Genomic DNA, 24,118 nt, shown 5'->3' on the forward strand with positions numbered 1-24,118 from the left:
AGGCGCTGGAATTCAGTCTCTTGCAGTCTAGCGTCAAGAAGCCAAGTTCTGGGGCACACACCGTAGGCTTGCCATTCCCACTTTGTGAGCTGGGCCACCCCAGCGATGGTGGGGGTGCAAGACCCTCAGTTTGCAGACAAGAAACTGGAAGCTCTGAAATGTACCGGATCCAGAGCTACATGGCTGTCTCAGCCTTAACCCCGGGTCTGACTTCAAAAGCATTATATCCCTTTAAACAAGATCCCAGTGGCTTTCTCCCAAGACATGTGTGTGACCCCTGCCTCTGCTCCTCTGACTTCTGTGGGTAGCGGCTCTTCCCAAAGCCCACCCCACCCGAGTCGCAAATGAAGTCGGCCTTTATCGGGTTCCAAATCCAAATTGGTGGTCCCCCTCAAGCCGCAGCGCACTCATCCATTCATCGAGGCCGTGGGGGTAGCACGCACGGGCTCCAAGACTGATTCGGACCCGGAATCAGACTGGGTTTCCCTCTAAGCCTCCTGGGTGGGATTCAAGCCGGGGTCCGAGCCAGAGAAGAGGAACAAAGTTCTCAGAGCACGCCAGCACCGAACCCGAGGAAAAAGAAGAAACAGCAGTTTGGGCAAAGTGCTGACTAAGGCCTAGTCCCCCGTTTTACCCCAATCCAAGATGGAAGGTCCGCGGCTTCACGCTGCTCCTTGACGTCCCCTTCCTATTGGCTATCCTGAAATTGGTTTTCCAATAATACGGTTGGTGATTGGTCAATTTGGGACGGTTGCTAAAGCGATTGGTGTAGCCGCCCTAAGAGGGCGTTTCGAAAAAAAATTTTAAGTGCAAACTAGTTTTCGTGAAAGAGATGGAAAGGGGAAGAACGGGAAAGCTTGAGGCGGAGGCGGAACCAAGAAAATGGAAGCTCGCATTGGTTCACTAGAGGCCTAGGGCCGGCTCTTGAATTCTCCTTCCTCGTGATTAGTCCAATTCAGGAAAAGAGGGCGGGCACTTAGGAGAGGCGGCAGAAGCGCCTGCTTCTATTGGTTATACCAGAAGGGAGGTGGCGCGCTCGCGGCGGCTGATTGGTGCTGGGAGTGAGGAAGGAGGGGCTCTGAGCCGGAGGTTTTGTTGTGAGGGTCGGTTGTCAAGCAGCGGCCAATCAGGCCAGGGGATGGAGGCAAGTGGGGGTCGCGCCTGGAGCCGAGCCTCGGCCTCCCGAACCGCAGCTGCAGGTGGAGTGGGCGAGGGGGTGAAGGGGCGAGGCGGCGAGGGGAGGTTGAGCCCTGGGCTGGGCCGAGCCAGGCGGGGCCAGGCCGGGATGCGACGGAGAAGGCTCTGGGCGGAGGGAGGCTGGAGCCAGTACTGAGAGGAGTGGGAGGGTTAGGCAAGGCCGAGGGACCAGCTTCAGCTTCGGGAGGGGCGGGACAGGCGTGGAGGCCCGAGGGGGAAATCCTGGGAGGCCGGAAGGAGAGCCGGGGGTCTGCAGGAGGAGGGGGATGAATGGGGACTCTTGAAGCAGGAGAGTGAATGAATGGGGATACTGATAGCAGAGAGAAAAGGGGGGACTTAAGAGGCTCTGGCGAGGCAGGGCCCAAGTTAGGGAGCCCTGGAGACCGGATGTGCACACACAGGCGGCAGGGGAAAGGAGGAGAGAATGGAGAACTAGAGAGGCAGACCTGGGGAATCCAGGAGAAAGAGGCTTGGAGGAGCGGATAGGAGGCTCTATGAGGTCGCCTTTTAATGCTGAAGAGTCATACCGACTCATGTCCAGTCTGGAGGCCTAGTTCCCAGCGCTGTCCTTGGGAATGGCAGGGACCTGGAGTAGTTCCCTTGATATATGCTGGACTCCTAGGGCCCTCTTCAAGACTCTCCCTAGAGAAAACTTCAGTCTCTATCTCTTGGGTGCCTCTCGTGGCCCCCTAAACTTAGTCTCTGACTCCGCCCCTTTCCAATACGTCAGACAAAACTGACTCTCTGAGATCTATCAGAACTGCAGACATGTGGTCTTTCTTCCCCGCCCCACTGCAGCATTTCAGCTGCATTTCAGGCAGCCAGCCTCCTGAAACAGAACCTCCTCCCATCATCCTGGCCTCTGAGAGAACCTTCTTTTTCTCTGTGCTTCAGTCACCCTGCCTGAGATACCCCCTCTCCAGATTCTCAAACCCAGCTTGCAGTGGAGCTCTTGTCTCTGGTGGCTTTGGTGGGTGTCTGTTTTTATCAAGTGGCCTTGGTCATCCAGGGAGCTGCAGCTGCAGTTCTGTAAACCCAGGGACCCCCCTGAGCTCCCCCTGAGTGTTTGCTAACAAGCCATCACCTCTGTTTGTATTCCAGCCCAGTGTTGAGCTGAGATGGCTCAAGCCTGACATTCCATGACCCAGGATCCCAAAAGGCACGCACGGGCTGCTGCTGTGGATGATTTAAAACCACGAGGTGGTCCTGAGAGGAGGCATTCCCTCAGCCTGCATGTGTGGAAACTCCCTGCCAACTTGATTGGTGGATCTGGGGGGGATCCACCCCCACCCCACAAGGAAAGCACAGTCTGTTGTGGGTGGAGCTTCAGGTGCCAGCCAGCTGAAGGATGGCCACCCCTGTGGTCACCAAGACGGCCTGGAAGTTGCGTGAGTGGCTTGCTTTTTTACCCCATTTATCCCGGTAGCTGTTTGTTGGTGGGTGGCCTGGACCTTCAACTTTGTCTCCCATTCTTGGCACAAGGGGAGACTCCCAGGCTTTGGCATAAAATAGACCAACATGCAGATCATGACTTTGGCACTGAGTGACATTGGCTCAGTGACTTAACCTGTCAGAGGTTTAGTTTCCTGTCTGTACGATGAGATAATCACGCTTCCATGCCAGAACTGCTGTGAGATTCCAGTGAGAAAATGAACATAATGAAGCACTTAGCAGGATTTCCAGTTAGGCTGGCAGATAGGTTGGTGCCCCTCGAAGATGTCCTTGGTGTTTTCAGACGTCTCACCATGCAAGCTCCCTCATCAGATGAGAACATCTTGGGACTGGGGCGGAGGTGAGAGGGTAGGCAGAGGGCTGCTAATAGCCTCTGCAATGTATCTGAATCCAGGTACCACCCACCCCCACCAATACTGGAAACTGACAACTCTAAACTCTTTTGATCTTAGGACGCTTTTATATTCTTAAAACTTATTGAGGATCCCAAAGAGTTTTTGTTTATGGGACTCATATCTACCCACATTTACCACTTCAGAAGTGAATAGTGAGACATTTGAACACATAACACACAAACACACTGTTAGTGATGATGTCATCACATGTCATGTATCTTCTGGAAAACTCCGCCGTATTCTTGTGAGCAGATGAGAGTATAAAAGTCAAACTCCACCTTAGTATATGATAAAAAGTAGTTTTGTTCTCTTGGATCCCCTGAAAGGATCTTGAGGGTCCCAGGGTTCCCTGGATCATATTTTGAGACCTGTTGCTTTGCAGCTGGTGCCTCTGTGGGCCATATTCCTCTAGTAATAACTGGTTGGCATAGATCTGGTGTGTCCAAACTGGTCATCCTTTGCTATGAGCTATCCCTGGCCTGGGCTGTTTTCAGAAGCAGGGCTGGGCTCCTCCACTTTTTAACTGTGAGAACCTGAGCAAAACTCTCTGCTGGGTCTCAGTGTCCTCATTTGTAGATGAGAAGATTGGGCCATGTTCAAATTGCTCCTCAGTCCCAGGGTTTAGGGAGAATCATGTTATGGGCTCCCAAGGAGGTGCACTTTGGACAGAATGGCTCTGTATTTATTGGGGTTATGTATATATATATATACCTTCAACAGCTGGTTTTTCCTGAGAAACCAGGAAAGAATCAGGCACTGGGGAGCCAGTGGAGGGCAAAATAGACAAGGTCCCGGTACAGTGGGGCTTAGAGTCTGGGGAGCACAGCACGTGGGAATCAGGTAATCACACTCACCTGTCTCTCCTTCTCTGATTTCAAGCTGGAATTTGTGCTTTAAATCAGTTCACTACATGGTAGAGGGGGTGGGAGTAGAGGAGTGTGTTGGGCTGCCTAAACAGCATGTGCAAAGGCCCTGAGGCAGGAAGCTTGGTGGGTTTCAAGGTCTTGGAGGAGGCCATGGGCTGCAGCATGCTGTGGGAAGAATGTGGTGCCACATAGGCTGGTAAGGTCTTCTGGGACCTTACCCAGCCCTTCTGAGGCTTTGGCTTTATCTGAAAAGCAAGGCCAAGCCATCAGAGCATTCAGGTGGGCAGTGACGTGATCAGGCATATTGGGCATCTGCTGACAATTTCATGTGCACAGCAGTTTCCATGGGTATAAATTGTCTAAAGAGCTCAAAGGCCAAATGACCTCTGGCTCCTTATGGTTCTAGAGTCTGAGGAGGATCAGAAAGTGCTTGTTGAAGCCTAGTTCTTTGCACCTTCTGTTGGCAGGCCAGTGCTTAGCACTTCTGACCAGAACACAGTGTCCCCCTAACTCTGGCTGGGATGTGGGGTCCAGAGTGTGCCCCCTGAGCTTGGGAAACCAGCGTGAGCCTGGGCCCCACAGTAGAGCAGCAGCCATCGGCCTGGCCTGCTGTGAGGACTTTTATTTGTTTGCATTTAAATTCGGTACCCAGGCCCGGGCCACTGCAGGGTACCATCCTTCAGGCCAGACTGGGAGCTCTTGGGCCAGTGCCCTGTCCGAGGCCTTCTCTGCCTGATGTCTGAGGAGTGCCCCCCTTTCCCCACTCCACCCACTGGTCCCTCCAGGGGTTCCAGCCAATCCCCTGGTCAGGCTGCTTGCAGGGGAGTAGTCTGAGCCCTTCTAGAGGGGCCCAGTCTTCAAATTCTGCTTGCCCTAAAATCTGTGGTTCCTCAGGCTGGATGCCCTGTCCCCGGAGCCATCTGCCCAGGCTGGAGCACAGAGACGAGAAGCTTATCACTGTCACTCCACACCATCTCTCAGCGCAGGGCCTCTAGCGGACACGCAGGAAACATCCATGCTATGTATTACTGGCCGTCTCTTCAGGCAGTGGTCCTGAGATGCAGAGAGGGGTGACAGTGGGCCCAGGAGACCCAGTGTGGTGGGGCCCAGCCCGAACTTCCCCTGGGAAGGCTGAGAGGCAGGGTGAGCAGCAAGGCCTCCTGGTGGGTCACGCGTGGAGGGCGTCACATGTAGGGAGTATCTTCAGAGAAGGGGAGGGGCCACGGGCTGGGGGTTCACAGTGCTCAGGCGGTTTGGCCTCTAGCTGGGTTGGGCAGTCAGTCTGGCCCAACAGAAGCTCATGAACAGATATCTGTCTGTGACCAGAACCCCAGGGCACCCATGCATCTGTGCTGCAGTGTCCAGGGGACAAAAGGCTCCTTGGCTGAGGTGTGGACCAGAGAGAGGCCCAGCTTCCTCAACTCCAGGGGCAGGGTCCCCAAGGCCCCAGCTCATGTTTGGGCCTCCCAGGAGCTCTCACCCGGCTGGGGCTGGCCCCGCCACCCCTTGAGGTGGGATGTCATCTGTGAGCTTCAGCCTGGGGCCTAGGCCCCCAGGCAGTTCTGGCAGCCCCTGTGAGGCATGCCACGTGGCCAGCATCCTTCCCCAGCCCAGCCTCCCTGTGGTCTGAGGCCAGTGCTGCAGAGACCCCCAGGCAGGGCAGAGGCTGGAGCAGGCACCCCGGACGGGCCTCTGCGGAGCAGCTGCACCGCCCTCCCCCTCAGCATCGCCCAGGCCAGCCGCCCAGCTGCCTCAGCATGTTTCTCTCGTCTGTGTGGGGACACTGTTTCTTTCCTCCCCCTTCTTAGGAGAAACTGCTCAGGCCCTGGCTCGGAGACCTAAGCTGCCTCTTGGTTCCTTGCCTGTTCCTTCCCTGGCGATGCCCTCTGAGACTTACATCTGCTGCACCCTTGTCCCCCCACCCCAAGTCCAAGCCATGGGCCCTCAGGGCCACCCACAGTGACCTTACCTCCCTCTCTGTCCATTTGGCCCTCACACCCGACTCCTCAGTTCAACTGCCTCCTACTCCCTCCTCACGCAGCCCACCTGGATTTCTCCTGGGCCGCAGTGCCCACTCTCCATGATGTCTGATCTGTAGCCTGCCTAGCAGCCATGAGTGTTCAGCCCCTCACAGAAGCTCAGAGGAATGTCCTCAGTGAATCCTCAGCAGTCCAGTGAGCCACGCACTATTATTATTCCCATTTACCCAAGGACAAGTGCAGCACTCAGAGAGGGTGAGCAACTTGTCCAAGGCCACACAGCCTGCAATAGCAGAGCTCAGACCAGAGCCCAGTCCGTGATTCTGAAGCTGAGGGCTGAAGCCCTGGCTGAGCTCACCTGGGGACAGCTTGTCTGCAGTTGACCTGTACGGTTCTGAAAGTGGGTTCCCCAAGCAGGAACACCAAGCGGCAGTTGAGAGGCCCTTTGGTGGTACATGGGTCAATATTTTTTATTTCAATCATTGTTCTAATTTTTCTTTTTGTATCATAGAAAAAATGTAGTGAACATATCAAGCTTGTAATTTTCATGCGTGTTATTGCTTAAACGACGGAGCTAAACAAAACTAGCAAGTTGGTTTTTAAAACTGACCATAGTAACTTAATAATAGTACCCATTGATATGCAGAAAAAGGAAAAAATTCATGAGGCTTAAGGGTAGGATGGGAGTGACTGAAGTTGAGAAATTGTTGTTTCTGTCTCAGGCCCAAGCCCTGCGCTGTCTCACCGCTCATGGCGTGTGTCTGGGCGCCAAAGGGAGCCGCAGGGAGCAGGGCCCTCCCTCTGGGCTTCCAGCGCCAGGGATGGGGGCCGAGCAGGATAAGGCCCAGCCTGCCTCCACGTGGCCCGTCAGGACCCTGACTGTCTTCTCCCTCTGCTCTTCCCTGTATAGAGGAGATCGTGGCCCACGCCAGCAATGTGTCCTCGCTCGTGCTGGGCAAAGCCTCTGGCCGGCTGCTGGCCACGGGCGGGGATGACTGCCGTGTCAACCTGTGGTCCATCAACAAGCCCAACTGCATCATGGTGAGGTTCGGCCGGTGGGCGGGGCGGGGCAGATGGGCAGGCCAGGGATGGGCGCTGGGAGTGGGCAGCTCTGCAGAAACCCAGCACATCAGTGCTCCCCGCCACTTGTCTGCTCAGGGAAGTCCAGGACAACCCAGATGGCTGGGACAGTGGCCAGTCCTCAGGAATGAGAAGCGGGGGCGGTCACCTGGTGTGGGAAGGAACTCTGGGGAGCCTGTATGAAAAGGCTAAAATAAGCCTACAGGCCCGAATCTGAGCCTCCCCTGCCCATTGGCCTCTCCGCTTGCCTGTCAGTTACATGCAGGGTTATTTTGATTCATTACCCACCTCATCCCATAAAAGGGATTTGAATGCCCCTGGTTGGAGCTGGTTAGAGGACTGGTTCTTTACTAGTGTTAATGAACTCAACTCTGCTTGGCTTGGGAGCCAATACATGAGAGGCAAGTGTTGGTTGAAAGGAAAGGTTGCTTTATTCAGGAGGCTGGCAGCTGGTGGGGAGGCGATCTTGTGTCCAATAGCCAGTTCCCTGCTATTGATCAGAGGGCAAGAACTTTTAAAGGGGAGTTTCAGAGGTGTGTAGTTGACGTGAGGGAGCTACGTGCAGAACGGCACAGCCAGCTGTGACGTCATCTTGAAGTCGGCTGTGCGGTGGTCCACCGAGCAGCATCTTCAGCCTCGCGGTCTGTCTGTTCCTGTTTCTTTGAGGCCAGTTCTCAGAACTGTGGCATCTTACGCCATGGTGACCGTCTGGTCGTCATGTAGTCAGCTTCTTCCATCTGGTGGGAGTTTTGATATCTACAAGACAGCTCACAAGACAGGGTTCAGATCAGTATCCACAGCCCTTAAGAGGGAACTGAAGTTCCTTAACTTTGTTTAATGACTAAGATCTTATTATTTGGTCTCGTTTGACTGCTTTCCTTTGCTGCTTCTGCAGTTTCCTTATTTCTCTTGATTCAATTTGTTCTCTGACAAAAGTTTTTCAACAGATAAAAGGCAGGCAAAGGACATGGAGGTGGGTGGCGTCTGTCCTAGGAAGGCCCTGTAGGGTTCTGCTGCATTTCATTAGCATTGTCCCCTTGGTTACACAACTATGTTCAGTGCCAAAAACCGTTTTCCAAAACAGGAAATCACACAGAAGGGAAAAAAATACAGAAATGAGTTATATGCAGTTTGATTATGCAAGGACATTACACCTGGTCCTTTGGTCTGTGTGCTGCTAGGGGCTGCTAGGGGCTGATGTCTGCACACATGGGCATGCACATACATGCAGACTTGTGCCTATGTGTACACGTGCAAACATGCTCACGTGCATACACACAAATATGTAACAATATGTTTCCAGTACACTGTCTTACTCTTCTGTAGCCTGGTTTTTTTTTTTAAATATAGCAACAGTGCAAGTGTTTTCCTGTGTCAGCAAATACCCTTTTACAACATGATTTTTAATAGCTTTGTGGTATCCCATTGTAGGGTTGAGCCTGGCTCCCAGCATGGAAGTCACAGCCGGGTTTTTGGCTCAGCCCAGCCACAGTGGGGCACATCCTCATCTCCCTAAATCTTCAAACAGATCTGCAATCATAAGATTGAATCTGTGCATGTGTACTTTTTATAAAGCTTTCAAAACATATTGCCAAACTGCCCTCTAGAAGTCAATTTACATACTCATCGATGGCACTGAAGCTTGCCCTCTCCCCCTACAATCTTGCTGCACAGGGTGGTATTCTTTTGACTCTTGACCGAGTAAAGATAAAAAGGAGGCGAGGTTTATTAGTAGAAACGTAATCAACTCAGTTTTCTTATGAGATCCAGCGGACAGCTGAGAGCTGACCCAAACCGCGGCCAATGTTAAGGTCAGAACTGAGATTGGGTTAAGAAGAGAATTGAAATTGTTTTGGGGGGTTCAGGTGTGTTTCCCGCTCTCTGAAAGTCCAGAGTAACATACCCCAATTGAAAAAGAATCAACAGAGGCTGGTCTGAATTGGGGAGAGTGTCCGTGTTTCCAGCAGAATCACTCCCAGGTCCTCTGGTTTCCAGAGCCCCTGCCTGAGAGCGTGGCTGGGTCCTCTGATGGGGGTCAGCCCCTGGGGAGCTGGGGGCTCCAGAGGCCGCTGACGGGTCAGACCTCAGTTCTGCCATGGTTTCCCCTCTGGAGGGCTGGGCCAGGCAGAGTAGAGATGGGAGCACAGTCCAGGAGGACAGTGCTTTGGACTCGGGACTCAAGGGTCAGCTGCCCTACTGCAGGGCCACTCCTGCAGGTGACGTTCCTGTCGGGAACACAGCGGGTGATGGTGGAGCGTAGCTGGGGTCTGGCCCACTTACAGTCCTGGGAGCCGAGAGGCCGGGGGGCGCCACAGGATCCCTGCTTGATGGCTTCCCGGGGATCCAGGATTGAGGGGGCGCAGCTGGGGGTCTGTTGACACAGCGCACCAAAGCTGCTGCCTTCTCTCCTCAGAGCCTAACGGGTCACACGTCCCCCGTGGAGAGCGTCCGTCTCAACACCCCCGAGGAGCTCATCGTGGCCGGCTCCCAGTCGGGCTCCATCCGTGTCTGGGACCTGGAAGCTGCCAAAAGTAGGTGTCCACGCCTGCCTCCCCCCACGCATGCCTGTGGTGGTGCTTGTCCCCAGCTTTCCCGTCCAGCCACTTTCTCCAGGAAGCCTCTCCTGACTAGGTTGGGTGCTTCTCTCCTGGTTCAGTGACCAGATAGTGTGTTTTAGGTTCCAGGGTTGCTTTGGGAGGTCATCCCAGATCCCTCACTTGGGACATGCTTCTCTCCTCCCCTGCCTCTCTCTCTCTTTCTCTCTCTCTCTCTCTCTCTCTCTCTCCCCCCCCGCCCCCCGCCCCTCTCTGCAGGCTCTCTCTTCCTCCCAGTGTCCTCAGGTTTCACAGTGAAGGGCCTTGGTGGGCATGTTCTCGTCCCTGTACCAGGTCCTCGCTGGGGTCTTGGTCTGTAGACTCATGCTCTCAGTTCTGGGCCAAGTAGGGAGTCCCACTTACCCTAGAATGGGAGCTGCCTCTCAGCCTCACTGGCTGTTGCCACACAAGAATGTGGGCACAGTGTTGCCAGCTCTACAGATTTTTTAAGAGAAGCTGGGAATCTGGGTATTTATGTGGAATCCACCCATTTCTAAAGGTTGACAGCTAACTCAACATACTTTTCAGAACACTGTGCAGGCTGACACTCAGAGGTCCAAGTAAAACCTGCTTGCTCACTGCTTTTGCCAGCCTCTAGTCTGGACCTTGCAGCATGCCAGGTGGGAGGCCATCTGCTCCCTGAAGGATGGGAGAGGAAGGGGTTGCATGGTTTTTTGCCGAGTCTGCCTCTCCCAGAAACAATGCCCTGGCTGAGACTTAAAGGTCATTCTGGCCTCTCTGGTGCCTGCAGGATGCTTTGCTGCAGGATGGTGGCCAGTGGCGACATATGCCCAGTGGCCATGCATGCCCAGTGGCTAGGTTCATTCTGCTCTCGTAGAGGTGTTCCTCAAGTTAGGACCTCACTTGAGGCTCTTGGGTGATACTTGCCTACCCAGTGGCGGACTGTTTCAGAAAGACAGAGCCCCAGGACTTCTTAGATAATAAACAGGGCTGCGAGCTTAGCATCTCAGCACTCAGTCCCACTGCCTGGCTCCATACAGGACCCACAAGGCGGGGTCATCGCTGGACAAGGGGTCAGGGAGGAGCATGCCCGGGCTGGCTGGGCTGCAGCCAAGAAAACAGAAAGGCTCAGGCAGCAGGTGGTTCACCTCTGGGAAGCCTCTGCCTGGACCCAGATCCCAGTGGAGGGTACCAGCCATTCGCCATTCACGGAGGAGCAAGACATAAAGAGAAGCCAAGAGTTGTGATTTCACAGCCGTGACTTTCATGCACAAGGGAATGTGAGGAACTTCTTGAGGTAGGCAAAGAATGGAGACTAAAGACGTCTGGGATTCCTGAGCCCTAGGCTCCTAGGGCTCGCGGTTCTACAAGCAACTTGTGACACATCCCAGACCCCACTCCCAGAGAAACTGACTCAGGAGAGGGATGGGCCCAGGATCTGGCTTTCATAAGCTTCTAGCTGGTTCTGATGCAACACCAGGTTGGCACTGTCTCATTTTTTGACAGATGGGCAAACAGCCCCAAGGAGGGCCCTGAACTTGGTAAAAGACTCCATGGCTGGGGTGTCTGACCGCAAATCCTGGTGTCAGGACTCCCATCCCAGTGCTCTCTGCCCTGCCATTTGGCAGGGGTGGGTGGGTTTCAGTGACAGAAGAGAAACTTGCCCTCAGCATTCTCTGCAGGAAGACCTAAGACCTCAGGCCCACAGTGTGGGTGGGAATGATACAGAGGCAAACTGGCACCTCACATGCAGAAAGGGGTTGGTAAAGGGTTGCCTGACTGTGGCTGCAGTTGCCCATCACTGGAGGGTCCAGCTGCTCGGCTGGAGGGTTTGGAAGTTCCCATGTGGGGTAGACAGGCCCTGGAGGCCCCTCCTCTCTGCAGCTCCTGGATCCTGTGACCAAGTGGGGCATCAGGAGGCCCCGAGAGCCCTCCTAGGACCGAAGAGCAGGGCAGAAATCACACCAGAAGAATGTGGTCCTGCCTGCTTTCCATGGAGAGCCAGAGGGCGAGGGCGGGTCAGGCCAGGATCCCACAGGAAGGCGGTCTGGGCTTCATGAAGCCAGCCTACGCAGGGGTGGGATCTGCTGCATCCTCTGGGGTGGGGCTGGGTTTTGGAAGCCCGGCTCTGGGATGCAGAGCAGGTGGGCTGGCAGGGGCGGCATGGACTGGAGCATGTGCGAGAGGAGTGTGCACCTTCCAGGGCCTGGACTGGGCTGCATGTGCCCAAAGCCCCCCTTGGCCAGAAAGGCAGCGCTGAGCCCCCGATGGCATGTGGTAGCTACAGTGTGGGGAGGGCAGCTGCTCAGATTTTAGTGTCTTCGAATTTTGTCCTTAAAGCATTATGTCTTGAGTCTGCTTGAACACCTGCTCCAACAGAGAGCTCACTACCTCACAAGGCAGCCTGTTTCACCTTGGCTCAAACCTGAGGATCACTGGACTGCCATACTTCGCCAGCACCCTTGGCACGATCAGTTTCATTCAAACAGCAGAATTATAAATCTTCTAAAAAGCAAGGCATATGAGGCCAGAGAGAAGAGGCAAATTTGAGTGGTACCAGAGAAAACTGATACAGAAACACAAGCCTCCCTCATCCACCACCCACTGACATCCTGCCCAGATACCACCTCCTCCAAAAAGCCCCTCTGGATTTCTCTTTTCAACCTGGCAGCTTCTCTCCCACCTTGGACCGCTCCTGCATCCCTCTCCTCGTGCTGTCTCAGGTGTGATGGGATGCCTGGCAGGTCATAAGCTCCATGTCCACAGGGCCTAAACCGAGTGCAGCAGCTGCTCGACTCTGCTGACTTCGGGGCTTCACTCTTGTGAGAACACGTTGGCACAAGCCCAGTGGTACAAGCCACATGGTGCTTGCAGGGAGTTTTCTGCGGGCTCATGTAATGGCAGACATGGCTGGCATCTCTCAGGAGGAAAATAAGAAAAGCTAGCTGTTAGAGCGGTAGGACTCTGGTTGATCTTCCTCCCCATCTTGAAAGTCTGTATTACTGTTGTGTTTTTCTGTGTTGTCACTACGAAAGCACACACACAAATGAACACTGAAGCTCTTTCTCTTCGCTGTCCTGTTCACCTCTCACACCACTGTCTCTGCTCTCTCCCTTGTTAGTCCTTCGCACACTTATGGGACACAAAGCCAACATCTGCAGCCTGGATTTCCACCCTTATGGCGAGTTTGTAGCCTCGGGTTCCCAGGACACAAACATCAAGGTGAGACACCACTCAGCACCCTGGCTCTCCCAGGACTGGGCCAGCAGTGGAACCAGGAATTTGAGTCCCACCCTAGGGGGTGGGCTTCGGCTCTGTGGGGGCATCTCCCCCGTGTGCCACAGCATCCATGTCCCCCCACCCCCACCCAGGCAGGGAGATGTGGGAGCACTGGCCAGACATTTGTACTCGGAATGCCCAGCTTTACTGAGTAGTTTCGAGACCCCTGTCATTTTGGGGTGTAATGACCTGGAGGTGCTCAGAGCCACTCTCTGCTCATGACCATCTACTGCCCTCTGACCCAAGCTCCAGGACTGAGCTTGGCTAGGCCTCCCCAGCGCAGCCCACCTTGGTTGTGACCTGTCCTGACCCCGGCCCCTCTCTGCTCCCCACTTCACAGCTCTGGGACATCAGGAGGAAAGGCTGTGTCTTCCGATACAGGGTAAGTGAGGCCCTTTTGTCCATCATTCCACAAGCACCTTGAGGGCATGGAGCCTGGGGCGGTGCCCAGACCCTGGCAGGGGCTGGAGGAGCTGCTCATCCCGCCTGGTGAGAGCGTGAGAAACAGAAAGTCCAGATGAGAGATGCGCTTCTGGAGCAGAGCAGGGGCGCGCTGGGTGGCCCATCTGGACCCCCAGCTTTCCCTGCCTCCCCACAGAACCGTGTTCACCAAACTGTGCTCCACAGTTTGTAGGCTGGTAACAGGTGTTATTCGGAGAAGGCGACAGCACCCACTCCAGTACTCTTGCCTGGAAAATCCCACGGCGGAGGAACCTGGAAGGCTGCAGCCCATAGGGTCGCCAGGAGTCGGACATGACTGAGCGACTTCACTTTCACTTTTCACTCTTATACATTGGAGAAGGAAATGGCAACCCACTCCAGTATTCTTGCCTGGAGAATCCCAAGGACGGGGAAGCCTGATGGGCAGCCATCTATGGGGTCACACAGAGTCAGACACAACTGAAGCGACTTAGCAGCAGCAGCAGCAACAGGTGTTAGTAAGTGACGGGGGTTCCTGTTCATATGAGTTTCAAAGCACTGAGTTTAATAATTATTTTTCAAAGTTGTTGGACCCTTTGACATAAGAGGAGGCATTTAACTCTCCAAAAAGAGGCACAGGACACATTGCTCCTCAACCACGAGGTCTTGATCTCCTGGAGTGTTCTGCAGGACTGGGGGGGGTCCGTGACCACCTGTGGAGAGGTGTTCCTCTGTGGCATCTCCTGCAGGTGGCTGTCTGTCACTTCTCTGCCTGCTCCCAAGAAGCACTTGCTTGTGGAGGGCAGGGAGGAGGGTGAGGAGGGAAGCCCACAGGGCCCAGCCCCTCCAGCGCTCATGCTCTGTCCTGTCCTCAGGGGCACAGCCAGGCTGTGCGGTGTCTCCGGTTCAGCCCCGACGGGAAGTGGTTGGCATCGGCCGCAGATGACCACACGGTGAAGGTAGCTCCCGGCCAGACGTGGGCCCAGGGCTGGGGACTGGGGTCTGCCGATCACACCCAGGTTGGGCCTTCACCTCCCTCCCCATCGGGCTTGCCCGCCCCAAGACTGTCCAGGGTGGGAGGCGGTTCTTGGATAAGGGTGCAGACTGGATGAGAGGGTGGTCCAGAGGCTGAGGGCCAGGCTGGTCCTGACCTCCAGCCCACCCTGCCCCAGCTCTGGGATCTGACTGCTGGCAAGATGATGTCCGAGTTCCCCGGCCACACGGGGCCTGTCAACGTGGTGGAGTTCCACCCCAATGAGTACCTCCTGGCTTCTGGCAGCTCTGACAGGTGAGGAGGAGGAGCAGGGCCTGTGGCCTGTGACCGCCACACCTCTCTCCTCTCTGTGTGCTTCTGTCCCGATCTGACTTTTGGTCCTGGGGTGTCACATCCTACCTAGACTGAACTGACTGCCAACCAAGCCAGCCTGGGACCCAGGCCACATCTCTCTCCTGACTCCAGTTTCCTGGCCCCAGTGTCCTGGGCCTTGCTGGGGTGTCTGGATCCAAGGCCGGTGTCCACTTCCCACATGCTCAAGAGTGGCCCTGACCTGGGGGTGGGTGGGCAAGTGTCTGCAGAAAAGCGGGTTTTCCCAGCCACCGGCCTGCGTAGAAACCAGCATGGGGCCTGGCTTTCTCTGCAGGACCATCCGTTTCTGGGACCTGGAGAAATTCCAGGTGGTGAGCTGTATCGAAGGGGAGCCAGGGCCTGTCAGGTAGGTGGGCGGTGGGCGGGGCCTCCTCCAGGCTGTGGGGCGTGGCTGCCGTGGCCCTTTCCTGTCTCCACTTCCGCTCTGGTCCTGGGCTTCCCAGAACCTCCCCGGAGGCTTCTGACCCACGGCACCTTCTCGGCTGGCCCAGGAGCATCCTCTTCAACCCCGATGGCTGCTGCCTGTACAGTGGCTGCCAGGACTCGCTGCGCGTCTACGGCTGGGAGCCTGAGCGCTGCTTTGATGTGGTCCTCGTCCATTGGGGCAAGGTGGCCGACCTGGCCATCTGCAACGACCAGCTGGTGAGAGAGCTACCGCCCACCTTGCATCTTTGTGCCGGGCCGCCGGTCTCCTCCCGCTCAAGTCCCCAACTCCCTCCTGGCCCTGTGGGGACTCTACCCTCAGGGCCCCATGAAGGGTCCCACCCCAGCTCCTCCATTTCCTGCAGATAGGTGTGGCCTTCTCCCAAAGCAACGTCTCCTCTTACGTCGTGGACCTGACACGGGTCACCAGGACAGGCACAGTGGCCCAGGACCCCGTGCAGGACAGCCGGCCTCTGGCGCAGCAGCCACCCCACCCCAGCACCCCCCTTCGCCGAATCTACGAGCGGCCCAGCACCACCTGCAGCAAGCCTCAGAGGTGGGGTGCTCGGGGCCTTGGAGGGCACTTGGGGGTGCCAGAGGTGGGCCCCCTGGCCTCACCAGCCCCCCTCCCCACCTCCCTTTGCTCGGCCGGCCCCTCAGGGTGAAGCAAAACTCAGAGAGCGAGCGCCGCAGCCCCAGCAGCGAGGACGACCGGGATGAGCGGGAGTCTCGGGCCGAGATCCAGAACGCAGAGGACTATAATGAGATCTTCCAGCCCAAGAACAGCATCAGTGAGGCCCTCTCTTCCCTTCCCATCCCCGCCTAGCTCTACCATCCCCCTCTGGGACGCAGAGGCAGATCGTCCTTTCCAGGATGGTGTCCACGTTTCTGCGCTCCCCTTAGCCTAATTTCTCACCCACATCTGGGCCCGGCTCTGTATCCAGGTCCTCTAGGCCCCAGCAGAAGCCCAGCAGCCCCTTGGTGCTCAGCCTGCCAGGGGCCAGGGTCTGAGGAGGGGCAAGCTTGAGGGTTCAGGCCCTAGGAACAGATCACAAGCTACAGCTGTGTGTGCCCTGGAACCACTTACCCATCTCCCGCATCCTGTGGGGCCCTGGGCCCCCGCCAACTGGGCCCTGAGGGCTCAGACAGCAGCCCTGGGCTGGTCCATGTGAGTCCCCAGCCCCCTTCACCTCTGCAGGTCGGACGCCACCCCGAAGAAGTGAGCCCTTCCCTGCACCCCCAGAAGATGGTGAGTCATGGGGCAGAGCCTGGCCTCCTGGGCTCCCCAGTCTTCTTCCAGGCTGCCCCCTCCCACAGGACAGTTCCCAGCCTCTCTCCCCTTGGGTCTTTTCCCTCCATTCACCCAGAAACCACCTAGTGTGTGCCAGGTGCTGCACTAGACCCTGGTAACAGCGTGAAAAAGCAGGCAGGTGCCCACACCCACTTAGAAGGCGGGTGGTAGACAGCCGTGTGGGAGGAGGAGCCAGGCGTGGGGAGAGGCACTAGGGCTCGTGTAGATGGGGGCTGTGAGGCTCTGCAGAGGCGGTGCATCAGGCAGGCCTGGGGGTCAGATGAGGAGATGGGAGGGAACAGCCTCAGGTGGGAGGGAGCTAAGAGGAGGGTGGGGGTTTGGGGGGCCAGGTCCCCAGGCCCTGGGAGTTGGGTTTTGCTGCTGGAGGATTTTTGCTGCTGGTTTTTGCTGCTGGAGGATTTAAGAAGGGAGAAAAACCTGATATGCTTTATGATTGGAGAAGGTGGGATGCAGCACCCTCATCTTCCAGCCCAGCCTCCCACTCACCCCCCCCAACCCCCCGCCACCAGCTTTCTCCTCAAGGGACCATCTTCCCGAGCCCCTAAAGCTGGGTTCCTGAAGCACCTCTCTCTCCCACACTCCTATTCATCGTCCACTCAGCACCAACCCCCCCTGCAAAACACACTCCATTCCTAGTGAGGTGTCGGGGCCACCACTCCCTGGGTCCCATCCACATGTGGTGCTCGGTTCCTGCTTTCTGCCAGACCTGTGGTTGAGTAGGTGGAGAGGGAGGGGACAGGCCCGCCCTCTCCTCCAGGCCTCCTGTTAGAGGTGAGGCGCCACCCAGAGTCCCAGCCCGAGCCCTGCCTTCCCACCTGGCCCTTCTCCCAACCTGACCTGACCCAGAGATCTTTCCCTTCTATCTCTAGACATGGCCACAGCCAAGGAGGCAGCAAAGCCCAGCCCAGCCACGGACGCACAGTTCCCAGTGCCAAACATGTGTCCAGGTGGAGCGGGCACGGTATGAGGCTCAGAGAGGGCCTGGTGTCCTGAATCAGGGCTGGGGTGACCCTTGCCGGAGAGGGGCAGAGGGGGAGGCCTTGGGCTGGCTGCCTGCTAACTCCAGACCCTTCCAGCTTGAGGTCCTATCCCGGCCCCCGGTCGTCACTTCTACCCCTGCACCCAAGGCTGAGCCTGCCATCTTTCCTGCTACCCGCAATGAGCCCATCGGACTGAAGGCCTCCGACTTCCTGCCCGTGAGTGGGGGGCCCAGGCTGAGAGTGGGTGGAGGCCCATGGGGCGAGGGCAGAACTTGGCTGCCAGCATCCGGACACCCGTCCCACACAGGCCGTAAAGATCCCCCAGCAGGCAGAGCTGGTTGATGAGGATGCCATGTCCCAGATCCGCAAAGGCCATGACACCATGTGTGTCGTGCTCACCAGCCGCCACAAGAACCTGGACACTGTGCGGGGCGTGTGGACCACAGGCGATATCAAGGCAAGTGCCATCTCTGCTTGGGTTTGCAGCTGAGCCGAGAATAGAGCTTCTGGGGTGGGGTTGAAGGGGCGGTAGGCGGCTCCTATCGCCACACCTTGCAGTTTTATGTACACCCCTCAATAAAGCCCGTGATCACATCACACCCAGGCAGGGCCACTGTGTCCCTGGTCCCCACTAACGGGCGCTCTGTTTGCACAGACATCGGTGGACTCAGCCGTGGCCATCAATGACCTGTCTGTGGTCGTAGACCTCCTTAACATTGTCAACCAGAAAGCGTGAGTGGCCATGACGGAGGATGGGAGGTGGGGGGTGTGGGCAGGGCCAGGTGCTGAGGGCATGTGTCCCTGGCCCTCTCCCCAGCTCCCTTTGGAAGCTGGATCTGTGCACCACGGTTCTGCCGCAGATCGAGAAGCTTCTGCAGAGCAAATATGAGAGGTACGCGTGGGGAAGCCACACCTGCCTCACAGCAGGGCGGGGTGGTGGACCACAGGAAAGACCCCCAGGGCTGGTGCACTTGTGGGGTGGCTGCACCACACTGCTGTCCCCTTCAAGTTGGAAGGCCAGAGTGACCACAAGTCCATGCTGCCTCTGGCCCCATCTCTGCCCCACTTTGTCTCCGTGACCCATGTGCTCTGTTTGGTTCTATCCATCCCTCTGCCCTTGCAGCTATGTCCAGACGGGCTGCACCTCCCTGAAGCTGATCCTGCAGCGGTTTCTGCCCCTCATCACAGACATCCTGGCGGCCCCACCCTCCGTGGGTGTGGACATCAGCCGGGAGGAGAGGTGAGGAACACCAGCAGTGGGGAGGGGTGTGTGGTGTGTGTGTCTGTGTTTTTATGTGTCTGTGTGCGCACGCCATGTCAGGCAAGAGCACACAAGCCTCCTTGTTGATGGCCCTGGTGAAACAGCCAACAGAGGCGGTCACTGTGCCTGGGACAGTGGCTCAGGGCATGGGGTGGGGTTACTAGAGCCTGGGCTCCTCCATGGCCTGGCTCTGGCCTGGGCCCTGCTCTTTGGGTCTCAGCCTTCCCCTGGGAGGAGGGCCGGTGTGGTTAGTACAGGAAAGGCCCTGGGGTTGGGCGGGGGGCATGGGACCGTGCCGGCTGGCCACCTCCAGCGCTGACCTTATGCCCACAGGCTGCACAAATGCCGGCTCTGCTACAAGCAGCTCAAGAGCATCAGCAGCCTCGTCAAGAGCAAGTCGGGCTTGAGTGGCCGCCACGGCAGTGCCTTCCGCGAGCTGCACCTGCTCATGGCCAGCTTGGACTGAGGGGCCCAGAGAGTGGGGGTACCCTCAGGCCTGGCCTCAGCCCCACTCCTGTTCCCTGTGCACCCACTGGCCCATGAGCCTCTGCCCGGCCCCCACTGCTGCCCTGTGGCCATCCTGGAGGCGGCGGTGCTGGCCCACTGGCCACTCCTCAGCCCTGAACTCTGACAACTTCTCTGCAGCAACAGCTGCCCAGCTTTGCCCAACTCCTGCTTCCTGGGGCAGTGAACTGAGCCCTGGGGCTGCTGCTGTAAGGGGCTGCTGCTGTAATTTATAAGGTGAATTTTATTAAATTTGTAACTATTCCCTGCTTTCCTTGCTGGGAGGTGCATCCTCTGGCAGCCACAAGGCTCTCCTGGGCCCCTGATGGCTTCTTCAGAAAGGAGACCGCTCCTTCTCCCAAGACCCAGAGGTGGTGCGCCACGCTGGGTGGCCAGCAGGGGGCAGCAGAGTGATGGGCCTGTGGGAAGGGGTAAGTTCAGACTTATTCTGGGGGAAGGCGGCCACAGCAACTCCCCACGAAACCGGTGAGGGGTGGACTCAGGCTCTCCAGCCCAGCCCGTCTGTTTCAGCCACACTCCCATCTGTCCAGTGGATGCCTCTGAGGCCAGTCAGCAGCTGTACCCTACAGGGGGCTGGGACCCCAGCCTTGCAGTGGGGCCACTTAATGCAGTGGCTGATCCAGAGCTCACCGCCCTCCCCCGACCCCCAGAGGCCTCCAGGATGGGACTGGAAAGGCAGCTACCCCATGCAGGAGCCCCCAGTGCTGGCTGGCCAGAACAGCTCCCCTGACCCAGAGGTCACCCTGCTTCTCCTCCTGAGGCAGCTTCAGCTCATTTGGTGCAAGGACCCCACAGACCCCTGCACATGTTTCCCCAAGGCTGGGACCAGGTGCAGACCAGCACCACTTCCATGGTGGGGAGCCTGGTGGGCATGGCACCAATGGTTGGGAGCTGTAGGCAGAGGGAGGAGGGGGGTGGCACTGACCTATGGCCATTCACCTAAGGGAGCAAGGCCAGGGCAGAGGGCAGGCAGTGGAGTAGGGACCACTGTGGCTAGGTTTTTGGCAAGCCTTTGGAGAGCTTGAGTTCCCCATTTATTAGGTGAAGGTGCCAGTACTCGTATGGGTCAGTCATGAGAAGGATGGAGGGGAGGACACTGGATCCTGACTTGGGTGACAAGCCAGCAATGGGGAACCACCCACAACATGCCAACACCCTGCTCCCTGTGTCTGATCAGGGACTCACAAGACCAACTCTTCCAGACAGTGCTTGTGTAAAAAGGTTATTTTAATAAGTAAAAATGGCTAAGCTTCCAAAAGTTCTTAAATAGGATTTCAGAGGGAGGAAAATGTCAAGAGGCTAGTGAGCAGGGAGACAGCCTGGTGCCAGGCAGAAGAGGGGAGCAGCAAGATCCCCACCCACTGGCCTCCTGCTGGCCATAAATAAAGCCCGACCTGCGGCAGGAGCAGGCCTCCTGTGTACACATAGGAACACTATATACACGCCTGGCGAGATGCTCTACCCCCAGAGAAGAGCAGGACAGGGCTGCCCACCAACCGCCCAGCTCCCACAGTTCCTGTGCCTTCTGGAGGGGCTCTGCGGGCTGGGAAGGGTTGGGCCAGCCCAGGCGAGGGCCCACCCTCCCACACAGCACACTTGCCCTCCCAACAAGGGCGCACACTGATGACCTGGGCCTGCCCTTCCAGCTTGTGCCACTTGCATCCAGAACCACAGCCAAGAGACATGGTTTCCTTCTGAACATGTTTCTCATCTCTTAAGGGGAGACGGGGTCAAAGAGGTGCCTCCACTCTGGCCTCTGCTTTGCAGGCTCCAGACACTGCAGCAGGGGCGGGGCAGCCATGCACGGAGACCCAGTTGCTGGTCCCTGGTCCGGCAGGGTGGGCACGTCCATCATACAGGCAATGGCCTGGACTTCCCTATGGGAGGAGGTAGGTTTTGTCAGCACCCAGACTGTCAGCCTCTGTCCTAGAGCAGGAGGCAGCTGGGCAGAAGCACACAGACAGCAGGCAGCGAGCCCCAGACCCAGCCAACTTCCCAGCACAGCCCTGCAACCCGAGGCAGCCAGGCAGGCGGGTGGGCGGGCAGCCCTGGGCTGCTGGCCCCCACACTCACCTGGAGACTCTGCAGCCCCAGCCGTCAGGCTGAAATCAAAGCAACAGGTGTCTCACTGGTAGGCTTGCCTTGGGCTAGGACCCACCCCCCAGGACTCTGCTGCGCACACCCCCTTTAGACTCAAACACTTGGCAGGCCCTTCTGTGAGTGGGCCAAGCTGGGGGCTGGTGCCCCAGATTCTAATCACCCATCCACGGCCTACTTGGGAGGCCATGTCTTTCATGAACCCAGCCTCAGAGAATTGCATCCTGGGCCTCACATCAGCGGTCTAGCTAGGAGTCCAGAGGGCTGGCTTCCCCTCCTGACACTCCATCTCCATGGAGCCTTCAGTTTCCCATCAATAAAATGGACCCAGCACTGTCTGCCCTGACTACCTCCCAGGGCCAAGGAAGGTTGTGAAACTGGTCTGGAGAAGTTTTATAAATTTAAAGCCCACTCTGATAAGGGCAGCCCAGTGGCTGTGATCAGCCTATGGGGGAGGCTCCCCACCCTGGCTCACTCCCTGAAGACTCACCTGAGGGCTGCAGCTTCCTCCTGATAGAGCCTGGGCGGCTAGTGGTCCCAGAGCCAGGGGCCGAATGGGCTCGTGCTGAGGGCTGTGGCGTCTGGCAAGCTGACTCCCACTGTGGGCAGAGAAGGGCAGGTGGGCGGGTCCCCCGCCACCCATGTGTTTCCCCTCCCCAGCCACCCAAAAATGTTTTCTCATCTGCAAAATGGACATGACGATGATACAATAACCATGGGAAGAAGGTGGGGATTAATAAAGAAGTAAACTAGTTACTACTGAGCATCTGTGTGCCAGCCTGCACCTCCCTGCCCGACCTCCAACCAGCTGATGACCCCTAGGTACCTCTGAGGTCAACAAAAACGCCTGGACTGAAGAGACTGCTGGGTTTGGGTTCAAGTTCTGACTCCACCCCCTCTGATATGTCCCCCTCTTCCCCACTCCAGGCTGTCCTCCCCGCCACATCCTCCCTCCTGCCCATGACCAGAAGTCTTTGACCCAGCACCAGCGGGGGTCCCTGTACCTCTAGGTGCTCCTGGCTGGACCATGACCCGAGCTCTGTCCTGCGGGATCCGGGGCCCAGCTCCACAGAGCGCACCCTCTCAGCAAACTTGAGGGAGTAGAGCGTCTCACTGGTGTTCTTCTCCACAGGGGACACCTAGGGGACACACGAGAGCTCACTCTCCACCTGGCTGGCCGGCTGTCCTCACAGAACTGGAAGGGGCATCAGAGGGAGCTCACAACCAGGGGATTCTAGAAGGCTCCCTGGAGAAGATGAGAGGGAGGGGAGCTGTGGGGGCAACTTCACCAAGGTGGCTTAAGTGGAGGAAAGTGAAAGTGAAGTCACTCAGTCGTGTCTGACTCTTTGCGACCCCGTGGACTGTAGCCCACCAGGCTCCTCCGTCCATGGGATTCTCCAGGCAAGAATACTGGAGTGGGTTGCCATTTCCTTCTCCAGGGGATCTTCCCAACCCAGGGATCGAACCCAGGTCTCCCGCATTGCGGACAGACGCGTTAACCTCTCAGCCGCCAGGGAAGCCCTTAAGTGGAGGAAGCTGCAAGCAAAGAATGACTGTGGCCAGGTCTGTTGGGAAGGCTATGGGGGTGGGGGGGCGGTGGGGGTGGGCGGGAATGCCACTGACTCTGAAGTTGCTGAAGACAAGAGGCTTTTCTCTGCACAGCCTGCGGGGTACCCGGGCTGCAGGGGAAGGAAGGGGGTGGGAACCCCTGTTCTTGGAACTGGCCAAGTCCGTACACGCTGATGGCCACCCTGTCTGGCCCACCTGAGGCCCTCACCTGCACCACCATGAGGGTCTTGCTGTCCCCGCTGAGCGAGTCCTGCAGCAGGTAGGTGAGCTTTGAGTTGCGGAAGGGCACGTGGCCCTGCCGGGAGCGCAGGGCCGCGATGACATCGCCCAGGGCCGACAGCGACTTGTTGATGTGCTGCGCCTCCCGCAGGCGGCTGCCCTCCGCCCCCGACTTGCCCACGCGCTCCGAGCCGGCCAGGTCCACCAGGTTCAGCTTCCCTGCGGGGAGGCCGCGGGCAGGTCAGGGCCGCCCCGGGAGAGGCTGGGGTGGGGGGTGCTCGGGCCGGGCGCTGGGGGTCCTGGCTCACCCGTGGTGCGGAGGCCGGTGCTGCAGTCCACGCCGCGCACCGTCACGATGAGCAGGGCGTGCGAGCGCGAGCTGTGCTCGTTCAGGTTGGTGAACTCCGTGGTGCGGTTGGTGTGGCCGAACTCGAACACCTGGAGGCGGGAAGGCCGACGCACCGGCTTTAGAGTGGGGTCTTCGGAATCCCCCAGTCCTGGAGCACCCCTATGAGGGGGCGTCACCCGCTACCTCCTTCGCGGGAGGAAACAGGCTCCCAGAGGCCTGCGGCCCCAGCAGGGCCCGCATCGGAGCTCTGTCCCTTCGGGCGGAGCCGCTCTGCTGTGGGCGGAAGCCTCCCAGCCTTGGCCCGCCAAGCTCCTCACCTTGTTGATGTCCTCCACACTCTGCACCTGGAACTCGGTCAGCCCCGGCACATAGAGCTGCCCGCTGCCGTCCGGACACAGCCGGATTTCCAGTTTCTCCTGGGGCTCCTGTCCCAGCAGGTCCCTGAGGGCAGGAAGGACGGTCACGCCCTCCTCCCAGTCTGCCTTCTGCTTACACTTGCACCCGCCCCCAGCCTGGAATGTTCTCCCAACCATCACACTTCACGATGCCTTCCTGGACACCAAGGGGCTCAGCCCCTCTCCCTCCCCAGCCCCAGCTCCTCTCAGGCACTCAGTTTGCTGAAGGGCAGAGGCAGGAATGTTCCCCACAAGTCCTGGGGTGGTGGTAAAACTCCAGCCCCCATGCTGCACTGAACCCCTGGAGGCAGGGTTCCCCAAGACCCCACTCTCACTTCTCACCACCCAGTGCAGCCTGCAGGTGGGGTGAGGGCACTTCCAGAGGGAAAGGAGGGCCTT

The 24,118-nt window shown here is 57.7% G+C and overlaps 2 protein-coding genes across 5 annotated transcripts in view; one reads left to right on the forward strand and one right to left on the reverse strand.

Moving 5' to 3' along the window:
* The first annotated feature begins 1,098 nt into the window (after positions 1 to 1,098).
* Positions 1,099 to 19,289, forward strand: KATNB1 (katanin regulatory subunit B1). The gene is made up of 20 exons (XM_068992346.1): positions 1,099 to 1,199; positions 2,299 to 2,585; positions 6,800 to 6,930; positions 9,383 to 9,500; positions 12,646 to 12,746; positions 13,144 to 13,185; positions 14,099 to 14,182; positions 14,396 to 14,511; positions 14,864 to 14,935; positions 15,081 to 15,231; positions 15,378 to 15,568; positions 15,673 to 15,803; positions 16,211 to 16,261; positions 17,194 to 17,285; positions 17,401 to 17,520; positions 17,612 to 17,761; positions 17,960 to 18,036; positions 18,122 to 18,196; positions 18,428 to 18,544; positions 18,899 to 19,289. The coding sequence occupies exons 2-20, from the start codon at positions 2,546 to 2,548 to the stop codon at positions 19,029 to 19,031; spliced, it is 1,992 nt and encodes a 663-aa protein (XP_068848447.1). The 5' UTR covers positions 1,099 to 1,199; positions 2,299 to 2,545; the 3' UTR covers positions 19,032 to 19,289.
* Positions 19,290 to 20,347: 1,058 nt separating this feature from the next.
* Positions 20,348 to 24,118, reverse strand: part of KIFC3 (kinesin family member C3) — a 30,733-nt gene continuing 26,962 nt past the window's right edge. For 3 of the 4 annotated variants that reach the window (XM_068991786.1, XM_068991783.1, XM_068991785.1), the window contains 6 exons: positions 23,642 to 23,765; positions 23,284 to 23,413; positions 22,965 to 23,194; positions 22,192 to 22,326; positions 21,678 to 21,786; positions 20,348 to 20,967 (listed from right to left, as the gene is read on the reverse strand). In XM_068991786.1, the coding sequence (XP_068847887.1) occupies positions 20,942 to 20,967; positions 21,678 to 21,786; positions 22,192 to 22,326; positions 22,965 to 23,194; positions 23,284 to 23,413; positions 23,642 to 23,765 (754 nt within the window). In that variant the 3' untranslated portion in view covers positions 20,348 to 20,941. Of the gene's footprint in view, positions 20,968 to 21,163; positions 21,193 to 21,677; positions 21,787 to 22,191; positions 22,327 to 22,964; positions 23,195 to 23,283; positions 23,414 to 23,641; positions 23,766 to 24,118 lie in introns of all 4 variants that reach the window. The other variant, XM_068991784.1, reaches the window with a different exon arrangement.

This window comes from Capricornis sumatraensis, chromosome 20 (genome assembly GCF_032405125.1).
Source record: "Capricornis sumatraensis isolate serow.1 chromosome 20, serow.2, whole genome shotgun sequence".
Lineage (NCBI taxonomy): Eukaryota > Metazoa > Chordata > Mammalia > Artiodactyla > Bovidae > Capricornis > Capricornis sumatraensis.